Here is a 15,632-nt window from a genome sequence, read left to right on the forward strand (position 1 = left end):
ACAGTGTTTCTGGGAATGGAAGTGTGAGAACGTTACATAACAAATTAAAGCAAGAGCTAAATTCTCTGGCAACACACCAGACAAATCAAAGTAGGTAAAGCAAAAATTCTCTCTCTGCCACAAAGGCAAGTGGAAATACTGGAAAGGAACACAAAGCCTAAATAATGGCAAATCAGAGAATGTATATTTGCCTTACAGCCTGTAGTTGGATGAGAAAGAAAAAAAACCAAGTTACTAGATTGTGCTAAATTAATTAAAAGAACATTGCTGTCATAGAAAAAAATGAACCTTTTAGAGGTATCCATTTTATATAAGAAACTGACAAAAGGGAGAAAATGTGAAGTCTTTATAACATATCTGAGGCTTAAGAATAAAACATTCAACTGCAGAGAGTTCACAGAATATGGAAGTCAAAACCAGATCCCCAAACTTAAGTACTATTGGAAGGCTGCCATCTAAAGTTAGAAAACCCAATCAAAATACCACAGAATTTTCAGACCAGAAAAGAGTGAGTCTGCAAGTGCTGAAGGAAAGACAAGATGATACAAATTGGACCAAGTTACCAAACCACAACATCTGAAAAATATGCAGGCACAAAACAAAACCAAAGAGTAGAAATTCCACAGATGAGAGTGATCCTGCAAGAGTGTGAAAGACTGTACAAGCCGTGGAACCTTAAATAGTAACCAGCCTATTTGGATAGACGTATCACATTTGTCAAAAATAAAAGCATTCTGGAAAAATGACAAGATGTACCAAAAAAAGCTGCAAGATGCAATCATCCCACACACAGGAAGACCACACCACCATTCTGAGCAGGGAAAATTTAGCAATAAACAATTATCTGTGGTAACTGTTCCAGGTATCAGCAGAAAGTAGAAGGTTCCCTTCAGCACAAATGAAACCTTCATACTAAACGGATCTGCATACAGGTTCCTGATTTAATGTGCCATTACAGACAAGAATTTCAAGAGCAAATTTATTCTTGCTGGGCGCAGACAATGGTCAGATTGTCAAGGGGATGATTTCTGCTGTGCTGCAGTATATGAACAAGATTGAAGGTCATCAAAATATTGAAAAGGTAGTTTTCTAACTGTTATAAGAAATGGAATTCCTAAGTCAAGCCTGGTTTTGTTTGTGGAGGGTTAAAAAGCTCCATATTTTTTAATATTAGAATTGCCACTATCCAGAAATAATACCATTGCATAGTAATGTCTGATTAAAAAAACAAACTTAATTGTCAAATACGATGCCTGATTATGACAGATATTGGACCACATGTTGATTGTTTGCAGTGTAAATATTTTGCAAAAAAAATATACTATGTTCAAGCTATGCACAACCCTGGGGAAAACGGTGCCACAAGCAAAACACAAGAAAGTTCCAGTCATGCCTACTGATCCCTTGGAACACACACTAACACTGGACCTCTGAGAATTATTAACCACAATGTTAAATACTGCCCTGCAATTTTTATAAACATTAGGGGGAAATTATTAGATATAGTAATTATGTATAATATGTTTTTGTTTCAAGAGTGGTAGGAGTTAGTCCTCCAGTCACGGAACAGTGTGTGAACCTTCAGTTGCAAAACCTGGACTCATTTCGAGAGTCTGCTTTTCCATACGGCACAGCCAGTGGACGAGCACATAAAAGAACTTCAGCTTCTTTCACAGATACAGGTTAAAAAAGAGCCTCTAACTCCCGAAGAGTACTGTGAAGCCTTGCAGGCTCAAGGGACTGACAATGCAGAGACTAAATCCCATGAATAAAGTAGGAAGACCAACACATAAAAGGCTATCTCAGAAAATAATATTTTTTATTATCTATCTGCACATAGCTTTTCTTTTGTGAGCAGAGGCAGACTCCTAGAACAAGTTAGTTCAATATGGTTGCTCTATTAGCTGCTGGTAACAAATTAAGAATGTAGAAACATGGATCCTGTTCCTGCTTTGCAAATGCTTTTTTCATTATTAACCTCTCATTTTAATAAAGACTACTCTTAGATACAAGTTTGGATGCAAAGTTCTCCTTCAACACAGTCAATAAGCAAGAATTCCGTGAACATTAATTCCATTCCTCAATCCATACACTCAAAAGCATATATTCATGAGAGGGTGTTAAATGAGATTTTTTTAAATTACGTAAATCAGAAGGCAAAATTAAAATCTGTCAGTTCAGAAGCTTTTTTTCATGTGTTTTAGAATTATATTTAAAATGGCTTCTGTTTCATTAGCTTATTTTAATTACCAAGCATTCTTAAACCAGCATACCATACACAAACAGAATGACAAAATTTATTATGAAAGAATATGAAGAGAAAAAGCTTAAATACATTTTTGAAAGCACAAATTCGCAGCAGTGGAGAACGGAAGAAAATTCCATGATTTAGGTGTCACGGATGCAAAACCCCACAATCTGTGTAACAGGAATAAGGCAAAAAGTTGTGAAATAGAAATAACGCAGAGTAGACTTGACATAATTTCAGAGGGGCGGGACAACATTAATATTTGATATTTTGAAATATCCTCCTCCAACCAAATGTCAAAGTTCTGTGTGATCTTTTAGCATTGCAGGTTCACTTGCACTCGATCATAAATGCTAAGGCAAGTTCAGGTTTTGGATCGGTCTTCAGTTTAGACATCTCAATAACTGAAGCCCGGTCTGAATATACAATGCACAGTACACCTACATCAAGATTTTAAATTTTTTTGAAGCACTTAATAAAAATGTAATACTTTAGAAACTTACACAACACACACTAGTATCTCCTATTCAAACACAGTAATTTCTACAATCCAATGCCAACAGTAAGTTGGTTATTACAAATCAATCTCCTATGTGCTACACCTGTAAAAAAACCTCTGAGTTTTAGTTCCTGGAAGACTATCATACCTCTACAAACAGTTGTACAGCAGAGGTTGTACAGTGTGAGCTTAGACCTTCTAGTCTGCAGTGGTTTTGACCACTAGAAAGATGGGGAGATAGTACAGGAGGCAAAAGTAAGTATGATTAAAATTGACTATTTAAAAAGGAATGGGAAATTATTCTTAGTAGGTCATTTTAATCTTTTCTGAGACACATTAAGCAACTACTGAAGTGATTAAACACTGTACCTGAGTAGGCTGTACTTAGGTGTTGCAAACGTTCCTGCAATGCATGTTTTTAAGAGAAGGTTAAATGGATGTTCCCAAAGCATGGATGTACTTGATTCTGCCTGAGAGGCTTAAGCTTTATCATCTCTTGAAGCCCTAGGCTTCTTTCATTCTGTGAACATCTGAAAACTCAGGTTTTCAATAAAGGAGCTGGAGAGACATGCACCGGGGAGATGTGACATTAAAAGCTTTAGATATACAAATCAGGCGTGTACTCTACCTGCTCCCACAACCAGTATCTTGGGCTCACAGCTACTGACACAGTGCAGGAGAGACCTGGAGCGGACATTGAAGTTGAGGAAAGCCACCACACAGCCCAGCTTGGCCAGTCCGAACCACACGTGGATGAAGTCTGGCTCGTTGCCCATCAGCAAGGCCACGGTGTCGCCCTTCTTCAGAGCCCCGTGGTGTAGGAAGACCTGCGCTATCCTGTTACTCCTCTTGTCCACGTCCTGGTAGGTGTGCACCTTTCCTTCGTAGATGAGGAATGGCTTATGGGGCTGCTTCTCAGCCAGCTGCACAAACTTGTCCAGGATGGTGACAATCCTCCCTTGCAGCTGGTACATCCTCATTCTCAGCCCATACATCAGTACTTTCAGCAGGTATCTCAGGTCAGCCCAGAAGTAGGGGAAGAGTAGTTTCTGGATGAGGTGCAAGGAGACAATCCCAGCAGCAGCGCCCGGTACCCAGGAGGGCAGCATTGGGAGTGGACCAAGGTCAACCCAGCCACTCATTTCCCTACAGCCAGGCAGCTTGACACAACACAGGGAGTCGGGACGCGGGAAGCAGCCAGGCAGGGCGCGGAGTCTGAGGAGAAAGCCGGTAAAGGCTAGGGATTTTCCCGCCCTCTCCTCCTCCGGAGACGTGCGCGGCCGCCTTGGGAAGCCCGGACCAACTCCCGGTCAGTCAGCTGCAGGGCAGGGTGAGCCGAACAGCCGACGGCGACCGCCAGCCGCACACCTCGGCCCCGCCGCCCTCCTCAGCTCTAGCAGGGCCGCCGCCCGGAGCCGCACGGTCGCCTCGGCCGCCACCCGCTGCGGCGGGCCCCGCACCTGCGGGACGGGACGCCCCGGCAGGAGAGGCGAGGGCAGGCAGGGGCGGGACGCACGGGGCTGAGGCGGGAGCTCCCCCCCACCGCCTCGCGGGACTCAAGGACAGCACCGGGCTGCTGCTCCCCGAGCCGGTTGCATAAGGCGCGATCCACTGCCTCACCCCACCCCCAGCGGCGGGAGCCCGGGAGGTTGGATCCTGGGTAAGGCGGCCGAGCGCAGGAAGCCTCGCCCAGGGGTGGCCCTCGCCGTGGCGGGCGGTGGCAGAGCCAGGGCCGGGGCCCAGGTCCCTGGGAGGGCGGTGGGGCGCGCCCGGGTGGGCAGGGGCTCCCCGCCGTGCCGCTCCCTCCTTACTTGCGGCGGTTCGGCCCCGGGACGTCAGTTACGGTGCCTGAGGCTCGGCCCGGCGCTGAGGCATCGGGGGGGGGGGGGGTGGGCACTGATCAGGCCGCTGATGCCCGCCTCCCCCTGAGGCATCGAGGCCACCACAGGGGCGCAGGCTAGCCCGCCGCCCGTGCTCACACACCACCTGGGCCTCAGGAACGGTTTTAGACGGAGGAGACCAGCGTTGCAACCAGCCCAAGTCTGGGAAATACCTTCAGGAGCAGTTCAGTCCACCTGGAAACTGGGGACTGGGCCAGGGCCATGGGTCGGTGTACTGTGTGAATGTCCTCTTTGTGCTGAAGGGACACCGCAGGCAAGAAGCAGGCACACCTGGGCATGGTGCTGATCCTGCTGTTGCTGAGGACTGTCACACCAAGCACTGATGGCTTCCTGCCATCCAAGGGCACCCACTGCTGTGTCCCTCGGTGAGACGCATAACGTGGTGTTCATGTGTTTTAGTGCAGCTGGGTTACGTGGACCGTGAGACGCTGAGGTCATTTTATGAGTGACATGTTTTCTGCCCTCGTGTTGGCCACAGACAGTTTGAATTCATGACTCTAGTGCATCGTGACAAATACAACAGAAGGTACTTACTTATCTTAAACTGTAGCCTGTAGTAAATGCATTTTTTTTTACTGGATATGAATGTGCTTTTGAATAATTCTCTATTTTCTAAAGCTGTAGGACTGTAAGTACTGGTAGTTTACAATATGAACTCCTCTGTCTGCCTGTTGCCAACATCACACCAGAATAATCTAGCCTCTTGTCCTGTTCCACACCCCAGTCTATTGTTTGCCTCATGTACTAGTACTCCAGAGTGTTAGTGCAATCTCTGAAGGACTGTACTTCTCATCCATCCAATTGGATAGATGAATCTTAATTAAAATCTTTTTTCCTCCCCAAAATGGTATGTTTTGATTGCGAGATCTGAAACCTGACAGTGTAACCCTTTTTCCCATTGTCTTCTTCAGATACCAAGCCAGCCTGCTGGGTCATTTGTGTGCTTTGGAGTCAGTGAGGGATGTCTTTCTTCTCTGGACAGAGAAGAAATTTATATACCAAAGGATACTTCTTCCAGACTCATCTTGAATTTTATGAATAGCGTGGTGGGAATCCCGTATCTGAAAGGATATGCTAACCTTCCTCTTCAGCCTGTCTAGCACAAGTGTTAGTTGAAACTCTTAACAGAGTAGTAAAGCCTGAACAGTAAAAGCAACTCATCACTCAGTTCTTTCTAGAATCCTCCCTTACTACATCCAGACAGTGTCTCACAATTTTTGCTCTGCAGGTCCTCCAGCCACTACTCATGCTTCCACACTCAGGGCGTAACTGCCCTGACACACCTTTGCTTCTCTAAAACATTTATCTGGTATCCCATTTATCCAGCCTGCATATAGCCCTTTGGCCCTGTCACCTGTCCTGCTAAACCCCCAGCCATTCTCCTTTGCTACTACTCTAGAGCTTCTTTTTATTCCTTTTTTCCCCTTCTTTTCTTTTCTCTCCTGCTCTGACTATCAGTCACTATTTCAGCCTGTAAACCATCCTGTACTCTACAGCTTTTCTTTCTATGGCAGAGGCAGTTTACATATGGCAATTTAAAATCTTATAATATTATAATATTGGAAATACACGTGACAGTTATGGTCATACCTTAAACAAATGGCCTATATATGTCCACACTCCTCCTTAGAAAACTTAGAACTTATTTTGAACCATGGCATTTTTCCTGCAAAGCTTTCTTTGTCTAACTTTGATGGGTTTCTTAGCCAACCCAGGTCAGCTCAGCAAGAGACTCCTGTCAGCTTTTTCCCCTCTTCTGCCCAAGTCTTCCTCTTTATGTCTAAGGATCTCCTTAGCTTCTTTTAGAGCCTTGTGACAAAAGCAAGAAAATTAGTATCAATGAAGTGTGAATGGAAATGTTTATGGGTGAGGAAGCAACAGCTGCAAAAGAGCTGAAAGGATCATCTGTAATGAAGAACATGGTTTCTGGGCAGTCACATTGCGGAATGTATAGTTTCTGGCAAGCCCAGGAAGCCTGCACTGATTAAACCACAGCACAAATGACTCATTAAGGGACAAACCTGCCCTCTCACCAGAAGAGGATGACAAAAAGGTTGCAGCATATCACACATGTCATTGCTTTCCTGTTACACAGTAGGTGGTGGGAAAACAAGGAACCTAATAAAGATATGTAATTCAAATGCTGCAAATAGATTCCTCAAATTATTGTGTTATTACAAGGATGCTTTTTCCTCCACAGTAAATGCAGTATAGATTTCTGTTCTACAAACTCAAAAACTTGTACATCACTTGACATCACAGTGCATACTGCTTTCCTCAAAGCTTGAAAAAATTACTACAGAAGGATAATAATGGAAACAATAGATCATCGATTTCTCCGGCTTTTTGGCATATGTTCTACATCATGCGGTCAGAGAATTAATATTTTTTTTGCTTAGAGAAAAGATTTGATTCGGCCAGAGCTTTTGAAGGTAGATTTTGTACCAGTCCCCCACTAATCTTAACAGAAAAAGTTCCGTTTATTCTGGGTTGGTTTTTTTTTTTCCTGCCCTTAAACTGAGGAACACAAGGAATAATGGAGGTTTACTTCTGGTCATTTGACTCAAGGCACAGCTCAGCTTCATGCTCATTTCATGTCATTTGAAAAAACTTTTTAGCTCTTGCCTTGAAACCCTGGGAATCATATGAACTGTCTTTCATGTGCTCCCACATGCACTGAGGATTGAATAAGAGCATCAGGACAAAAGGTGGGCTGAGGCAGCAACAAACCCATTGAGAAGTGTCAGGCAATAGCTTCTTGCACTGCTTTTCAGTACTAAGAATGCTCTTTACGACTGGGACATCTCTCCTTTAGGTCATTGCGTAGTTAAACTGTGTTAAATCATGAGTGGTCCTTGTCAGCTCCAGCTGCAGAGACAAGCAGTTTAGCTCAAAACTCTATAGTTTTGACCAGTATTTATCATAAATTTTTTGATCTAGGCTAACTCATTTGGCTTTGCCCCGAAGGAATGGAGGAGAACAGACGCTGGAAGAACTGTGTTCTCAGCTGGCTATAGTACTGCTATTTTCTGGTTTTCCACTAAGATTGGGGCCTGGTTAGATTAAGAATACACAGACACGCTTTGTCGTATGAGTGCAGTCTGGGCATCCATTGGAAGCAAATTCAAACAAATTAAATATTGTTATGGTAGTGTCCCTTACTTGTAAGGTGCAGTGGAGTTATCTGTATATTTTGTATCTTATATAGGCGTACAGTTAGAGGAGGATGGAAGTATTTCGTTTTTCAGCTGGTGATCATCACTTCTTCCAGAAAGGCTTTCTGTGAGGAGATAGAATTTTAGCTTGCTTTTCTTAGGTGAAGGTAAAGTAATGGACCAGTGCTTTAATGTTTTCTTTTTTAAAAATGAATAATAAGTAAATTAAATGCTACACTAACCTGTTCTTATAGTAATTTAATAAAAACACTGTACAGTTACTTGGTTGACTAAAGCTGGACATTGTTAACTACATAAATGTGCATAAATAATAAAGTGAAAGACTGAGCTTTAAGGAAGATATATACTTACATGTTGATTTGAAAGAAGATAGAAGGAGGTTGAAAGATACTCTTGTTCGCAAGGATTACTTTGAAGAAGGCAGAAAGAAAGCAGAAGGGGAGACATTCTGCCAGGTAGTGCAGACGTGACAAGAAATGAGAACAGGAAGAACTGAAGAGTCAGATCTGGGAAAAGCTCCCAGTGTCCTGATGAAAGTGAAAGGAAGAACAGTTGGTGATAGGTAATTGATAGAGCACAAAAGGAAGATAAATACAGAATGGCCTGTGGATGAGAGAGATGTATTTTAAATACACTGGGCTGTGAGCTGAAAATCAGACAGGAAAGTGAGCAGGAGATTGCACTTACTAAAGTGACTAATGACGAGCACATCACCAAAGACATTAGTCATGAGAACAGAGAGGAATCATTTTGTGCTTTAGATGTTATCAGTGCTGCCAATCCCAAAGGACAGAAATGATGTGTAAGATCCTAACATGAAGAGTCTGATACTATGAAATACTTAGTTTCAAAGGAAAATTGTGGTTTTGTGATATCTGAATTGTCCTTGTGTTTTCCTGAAAGCGGGTTTGTTAGCCTGGTCTGCAAAACGCCAAACTATACCCAGAGCTGAGGTATTTTACTCATTTCATGTTTGCACAAAGATGGGTGCTAGATGGCTAGCACCCCACACCAAGAAACTACAAGGCATTTATGCAGTTTAATGTGTCAGTAACAGTTAATATTCACATGCCTCAGCTAATAATTGGTTAGTTTCTTTCTCCATCTTAAAGGTACAGCTGTCTTTAAATTTGCCACGCGTGCTCAGAGAGTGAGCGTCTTATTTGAGTAGGGGGCTTTCTGACCTATGGGCGTGATTTTTAGTATTAGGATGAGGATAGTATTATGATGATAAAGGACACTTAGTTTTAGTTCTTATCAACATGCATAAATATCCCGATTAGCTGTCCTCCTTGACTTCATACTTTATCACTCATCTTTTGGCCTCTTCTGAGGCAGGATGTTCCCTTTTATCAGTCTCTCAGGTCTTCTTCAAGGATAGAGTCATAAAACATGCTTTCCTGTCTCTCAGTTGCCTCCTCTGTCCACCCAATTCTGTTCTGTAAAGCTCACTTGTCCATTGTTATTACTTAGTGGAAAAATTCCATTTTCTGTGGGATATCACCTGTTCCTCTCAGCTGTGCACAGAAATTATATAAATCCTCTGTACTCATTATCCCAGTTTCTTTGTAAAGTTAACATTATTTTACTTCTTGTCATCCTCCCCAAGGGAGAAAGGAAATTTCTGTAGCGTATGAGTTGTTTTTCAGTAATTTTCTCATTTGTTATAAAAATGGATAAGCTGAGGCAAGAAATTTAAGCAGACAATGAACAAGTCACAGAATTCAGGTGAAGCAATGCTGGAATTGGATTTGATCCCTGCCTGTGTCAGAATTCCTGTGTGATACTGTATTAATCACTTACGCCCTCCCCAAATTGGGTGATTTAGTCAAGCTATATGCCTAACCTTGACCTAAGGTCTTAAGCCTAACCTCTCAGACTCTTGATTTGGTCGTTACTCAGACAACTCAGACAACAAAGATTGAGGCATGAGGAACCATGCTTTGTGTGCTAGGCTAAGTGGAATGGTGAAAAACTGAGCCCTTAAAAATTATCAGATATGTTTGACTAAATTTTCTAAGTTGGATTCAGCTCATAGGTATCTATGAGGTAGATGGGTGTCTACATGCAAGAATTGATTATAATGGGAGCTTCCACCAAATAAGTCTGAGTGTGACTAATGGAATTTAGAGTCACTCATCTGACCAAGTACTGATGTCTACTTTGGGATAAGGGCTCAAGTTAACTGTAACAGCAGTGTAAGAATGCGGCTTATACACAGGCATTGTCTATACCTTGGGCTTGAATCAATCGCCCATGATTAGGGATCTAGTGCTATTCTAGATTCCTTGGCAATAAATGCCTGACCTTTAGGTGCTTAGGTGGAAGGTGCTAAGCTTCTGAGTCATAGTTGTGTCCCAAGTGGCACTTACATGCCTCAGTTTAGGTAGCTGGTCTAGCCCCTCCAGTTAGGAGAGCTAAAATCACCTGAAGTATTTTTGATCTCTACACTTTCAGATTTTTATCCAATGGAGATGTATTCACATTTATTAATGTTTTAAAAGTAAATAGCATAGGATTTGAAAGGCTCAAGACTCACAAAGAAATTAATAATTTTATTTCATGTTGACTAGTTAATACCAGCAGTGAAGATAAACTTTTCTGCATGCATGAGTCAATGAGTGTAACACAAACTACTGAACCGTTGTTAAGTAAATACAAGCTGCCATGTGTGGATTGAATAAAGCAATCGTTGTCTGGGAGAAATTGTATGTTATTATGAGATTAAAATTGCTAACATAATACATACTTGGAAGTGGTAAATTCGTATTGTGAAGAAACCTTAATTAAGGCTAACTGTTAATTATGGTTAACTCTAAAACAACACTAAAAACTCTTGTATTTTGAATGTAGTTATATTTATTTTTAAGTAAATAAAACCCCAAAAGTATAGCAAGAAATTTAGCCATTAATCAGCTTCTTGTTGTGTGTCATGAGCTGGAATCTATTTTACTCTTGACGTTACATAGAACTCATAAATTCATACCACATTCAAACCACTGAGCCCTGAATTATTTAGTACGCTGTAATTATTCTGCTCAATTTCCCTTCAACAGAAAACATTTGATACCTGAGAGTATGGTATGACCCAATAATGAAATATAAAGGAGTTTAATTTTCTTCTGGTGAAACTCAGAGGGAAGAAAAATTTCATTTTGAAAAATGTGATTAGATAAAAATAAAACATTCCCCTGTATCATCTCAATGTAGCAAGAAAATAAATGCTTCTGTACTGTAAAAACCATGTAGTTCCGATATTATCATTTTGATACATGATGCCTTTTAATATCCAGATAACATAAAATAGTGCTGCATGTATATTTGCATTGACTCTGAACCTGGCTAATATGCCTAGCCTAAGGGAATTAACTTGTGCTATTTTAGTAGCATAAGCATCAACACAGTTAAATACTTCAATTTTTTTGGGGGGGGAAAAGTTGTTTTAAATAAGGTATTTTATATGTACAAAGTTTTTTTTTTTCCCAGGGAAAATAATAGCATAAATTTTGAAGTGTCAGCTATTTATTTCAAGTTTTTATTAATTTTAAAGTAGTGACTTTTCTTCTGGAATAAAAGTTTTGAATTTTACAGCAGAAAAAGGTGAAATAGAAATTCCTAGAAGAAAAGAGTGTCTATGTCTTATAAACAGACATCTAGCTTTTCAGATTGTCAGAGAATGCTGTAATACACAGTTTATCTGTGAAACCTATGTCTAGCAAAGTCTAAAATCTTAAATCTAGAACTAGACAAGTAGTAAGCAAACTGTGAATGGATGATTGAGTGGCCAGTCTGCAAGTCATAGCACTGAAACAGCTGTGCAAAACTAACTCTTGACTGATAATGTAAATCGGGATTTGGGGAATGAGTGGCGTAGTCATAGTAGAGTTTCTGCAGGGACCTGAGGAGGTAAAGACTAAAGTTGTGGTGGCAGGGACAGGACGTTATGGAAGTTTTTGGTTGTTGGAAAGTGTTTAGGACTCAAATCCATAGGAAATGAAAAATCTTTTTATAATGTTTTGGAATGCTTCTTTATTCTGTAGTTCTGTGAAGACATTAATTTAAAATACATTACATGAAGCATCTTGTCTCAAGTAATTTATTACAGGATGTCAACACTACAGATATGTCAACCTTTCAAGGAGGTAGAGAAATAACATCTCCGGTAGATATAATTTTATTAACAGAGAGATTTACTCTAATGTAGGAGACCATAAAAAAAAAAAAAAGCGCTTTACTGTTGTCTGTTAATTTGCTTTGAATAAGCTCTATCAGTAAATCTGTAGTTTTGCCTGAATTCATGAAACTCTGTTTATACTAGGAGCCATTTGCCTACCTATTATGCCAATGTATTAGTACTTCAGTAAAATTTAGCTGTAACCTCTCAGAGAAGCAGATTGAAATATTCAGATTTACTCACTTCAGCAAAGATAGAATTGGGGTTCAGGCTCACTGTCATCCAGAAGTGATCTGAATTAGGAACTGGTAGCAATCTGCATATATAACCCCACCTTTTTTATTTATTAATTTTAGTTGCCATTTGAGATGAAATATAATAATATTATGGAAGAGTTTCACATTTTACTCTGATAGCCTTGATTTTACTCTTTACACAGATCCTGGCTTGCTAAGCAAGTATGGGAAATGAAACTGACCTATCAAATGGACGCTTACCTTACTTGACTCTTGAGGATAGCTAATCATTTGTAGAGAAAGATCAAAAGCACCTCTTAAATAAGAGTCAGATAAAGATTTGAATATGAATATATATCCTTTAGAAAGGATATTCTGGTGCAGTCTCAGGTGTCAGGTATGCAAGAAGACTAAGTATTTAAAGCATGGGGAAAACACAGACAGGACATGAACTGATGGAGAAGGAAACACACTTCTTAGTATGAAGTGCTGTCATTTTCACATCCTTTAAACAGGTATTTTATTGACCACTCGTTTAACTTATGTTATGGGTGATTTGAAAGTGCCTAACATACGGGCATTCCATGCCTTCATTTTTGGTTATTATAATTGTTGTTCTAGACTACTAATGCAGAGCATAGTAGCCCAATTTAAGAGATGTCAAATGATAAAAACATAGTTCTGTGTGATCCTCTCAGGGCTTGGAATAGGATAACATACGGTTCTAGCAGAAAGTCTGCAGGATCTCTAGGGAAGTTTTCTGGCATGTTGGCCTGTGTCAAAACAGTGCAGAGCACATCTGAGGCATGAAGATCTTATGCAAAACTGCAACAATGAGTAAATAGGACAAACAGGCTCTGAGCTAGATGCTTAGCATTTCCATCCTATTTGCTTCTGCTTTGTGGGTATGTGCTAGAGAGACCAAAGTTAATTTAGAAGAAAATACCACCACCACCACCACCACTCCCCCCCCCCATATTTTTAATCAGGGTGTTTTGAATAGCTGCTAGTTGCAATTATTCAGTCTTTTTATTATCCTGTTGCATTTCCAGGTGAAAGGGCTGCTGGAATCATCATACAAAGGATTATTGCAGGGTGTTTTCCTTCTGTGCCTTCAGGCGTGACTAAGATAGTTTTCAACTTGCCTCTGTTTTCTGAGCTTTCATGTTTCCATCACAGAGTTAAACAGTATGCCAGAGAACATCTGTCCCTTATTTGTGCTTTCATTGTTTTTTACTTTGGTTGAATAGAAATCTTAACAGATGACTCTGAAGATAATATTATCAACGTTAGCTGATATAACAGTTAGTTACTGTGGCCTCTTCTTGTTAGCAGTACTTTCCAGTACTTGTACTCCCATTTCTGAATCTGTCCCTGTTTTAAAAAATAGTGTTTTCTATATAGATCACCACTTTCAGAAATACTTTGTCATCTGGTATAGCTGGGCTATATGCTAAAATACTGATTTCTTTAAATTCAGTACCAAAAACTTTTGCTTATTTTCTTAGGTTTCTCCTCACATACTCCTTTCCTGTTGCACAGAAATGAAGAGGGAAAACAACTCTTTTGAAAGCCCAAGAAATAGGTGAGGGAGAAAAGAATTTTAAGTGCTTGAAAGTTACAGGTACTTGTACTTCTCTGCACATGTTTGGGCCATTTCCTCTGAATCCTGAAACCACAGTCATTTTGTGGTGCAAGAGGTTCATTTGTCAAGTGTCTTCTACCTAGATACTGCTAAATGCGATTGTAAAGCAAATTATTCTTGTATTAAGTCTCCTGTATTGAGTTGGTGTGGTTTTTTCACAGCTAATAACAGTTTCTGGCACACAGGGATTTCAGGCTTGCTTGAAGCTATGTTTAACATGTTCTTTTCACTCCCTTTTTTTCCTGGTATTCTCCTTTCCCCCTTCACAAGGCAGCTTACTCTGAGAGATGACCTAAAACTCCCACTTCATATTAACTGTGACCCCATTTCACAGTCAGTCTCACCAAGCAGCAACAGCAGGGCTACTCAACAAGCTGGGGTACAAAAGAGGTGCTGAGGGTGCCCACAACACAGGCAGTAGTACCCTCCCTGACTGGAGGGCAGTCCTGCTGCACCTGAACACACCATGGTCTGGGGTACTTCAGCATAGGGGCTGTCAGCAGTTACAGGCAAGGCATGGCGTTGAATCTGATCCAGGGTCCATCCAGGGAATCCAGGCAGGAGATGGGGTCAGTAGTAGGACTAGAGACAAGGACACAGCAAGGTCCATCCACAGGACAGGACAACATAATTCAATCAAGAGTGGCTGCTGAGGCCTGAGCTTAAATGGAGCCTTTGTGTAGGTGGGAGGAGATCCCAGGTGACTGTTGGTCAGGGCTACTAAGGCCAATTAGTGACCCTTGCCTATGTGGCGCTGTCTGGGACTTGACTCTCCCTCGTTCTCAGAAGGTGCAATGCCCTCTAACTCCAGCTGGAGCCTCATGTTGTTAGCAGTTTCCTGAAAAGTGTTCTGAAAAAAAAAAATCCTTTATGTTCATCCAGGTAACTTGTCATATGAAATGTAGATGAGATCTGTCATAGTCAACCACCTTGACTGATAAACCTCATGAAGTTAATGAGGAACAATAAGGTGACTCAATCAGATATTATTATGTCATTAACTTTGCAGTTGTTTGATATAGTCAGTACTACATGCACAGAAAATGTTTTTTTGTACGTGTCATTTTATGGTGTTTCTAAGCTGAAGCCACGAACATTTCAGACAAATTGGCCGTTTTCTTAGTTTCTAACTGCCTGGGGTGTGTCTATGTTATTAAGTGGTTATCTTAAAAATGAGGAGGCAAATATGTAGGTATCTTCAAATGCTAGCCTGGTAATAAAAGAAAAAAGAAAGTGGTAACAATAAGGCAAGTTTAGACACTGACAAAATCAGCATTATGTGAGCAAATAACTATGTTTTTGTTTCTGAAAGGAATTTTCTTGCCAAAAACTTCAGCTGGATGCAGTTTAATAACTTTTTATATCTATATGAATGATCTTGTTGCAAAATGTAGCTTTCATGCCAGGGTGTTGAAAAAGTAATTTTCAAGGATATGTCTGTGTGCCGTGGCCAATTTTTTTTTTTTAAAGGACTTACTGTAATTAACATTAGAAACTTGTATTATACACTAGTCCATTAACCACTTAATAAGTGGCCTATTGGCTAATAGCGGCTTCATAGTCCTGCCTCAACAGTGTTACAGCATGAGTGTTAGTGCCTGGTGAAGTACTAATACATGCCGAGGTAATTACATTTTGTATTTTCTCGGCTAGCACACTGTCCACTCAGGTGCTACTGCGACAACAGCACTGAAAATTGCTTTAATATTAGATAGCCAGCTCCACTTATGACTGAAAGCAAAAGGAATTCTGG

General features: G+C 40.7%; 1 protein-coding gene across 1 annotated transcript in view; it reads right to left on the reverse strand.

The window, feature by feature from the left end:
* LOC104053946 (long-chain fatty acid transport protein 6) overlaps window positions 1-4,322 on the reverse strand; it is a 42,639-nt gene extending 38,317 nt beyond the window's left edge. Inside the window, exon 1 of the mRNA XM_064438577.1 lies at window positions 3,376-4,322. Within this exon, the coding sequence (XP_064294647.1) occupies window positions 3,376-3,889 (514 nt within the window). The 5' untranslated portion in view covers window positions 3,890-4,322. The remainder of the gene's footprint in view (window positions 1-3,375) is intronic.
* Window positions 4,323-15,632: the final 11,310 nt, after the last annotated feature.

This window comes from Phalacrocorax carbo, chromosome Z, assembly GCF_963921805.1.
Source record: "Phalacrocorax carbo chromosome Z, bPhaCar2.1, whole genome shotgun sequence".
NCBI classification, from domain to species: Eukaryota; Metazoa; Chordata; class Aves; order Suliformes; family Phalacrocoracidae; genus Phalacrocorax; species Phalacrocorax carbo.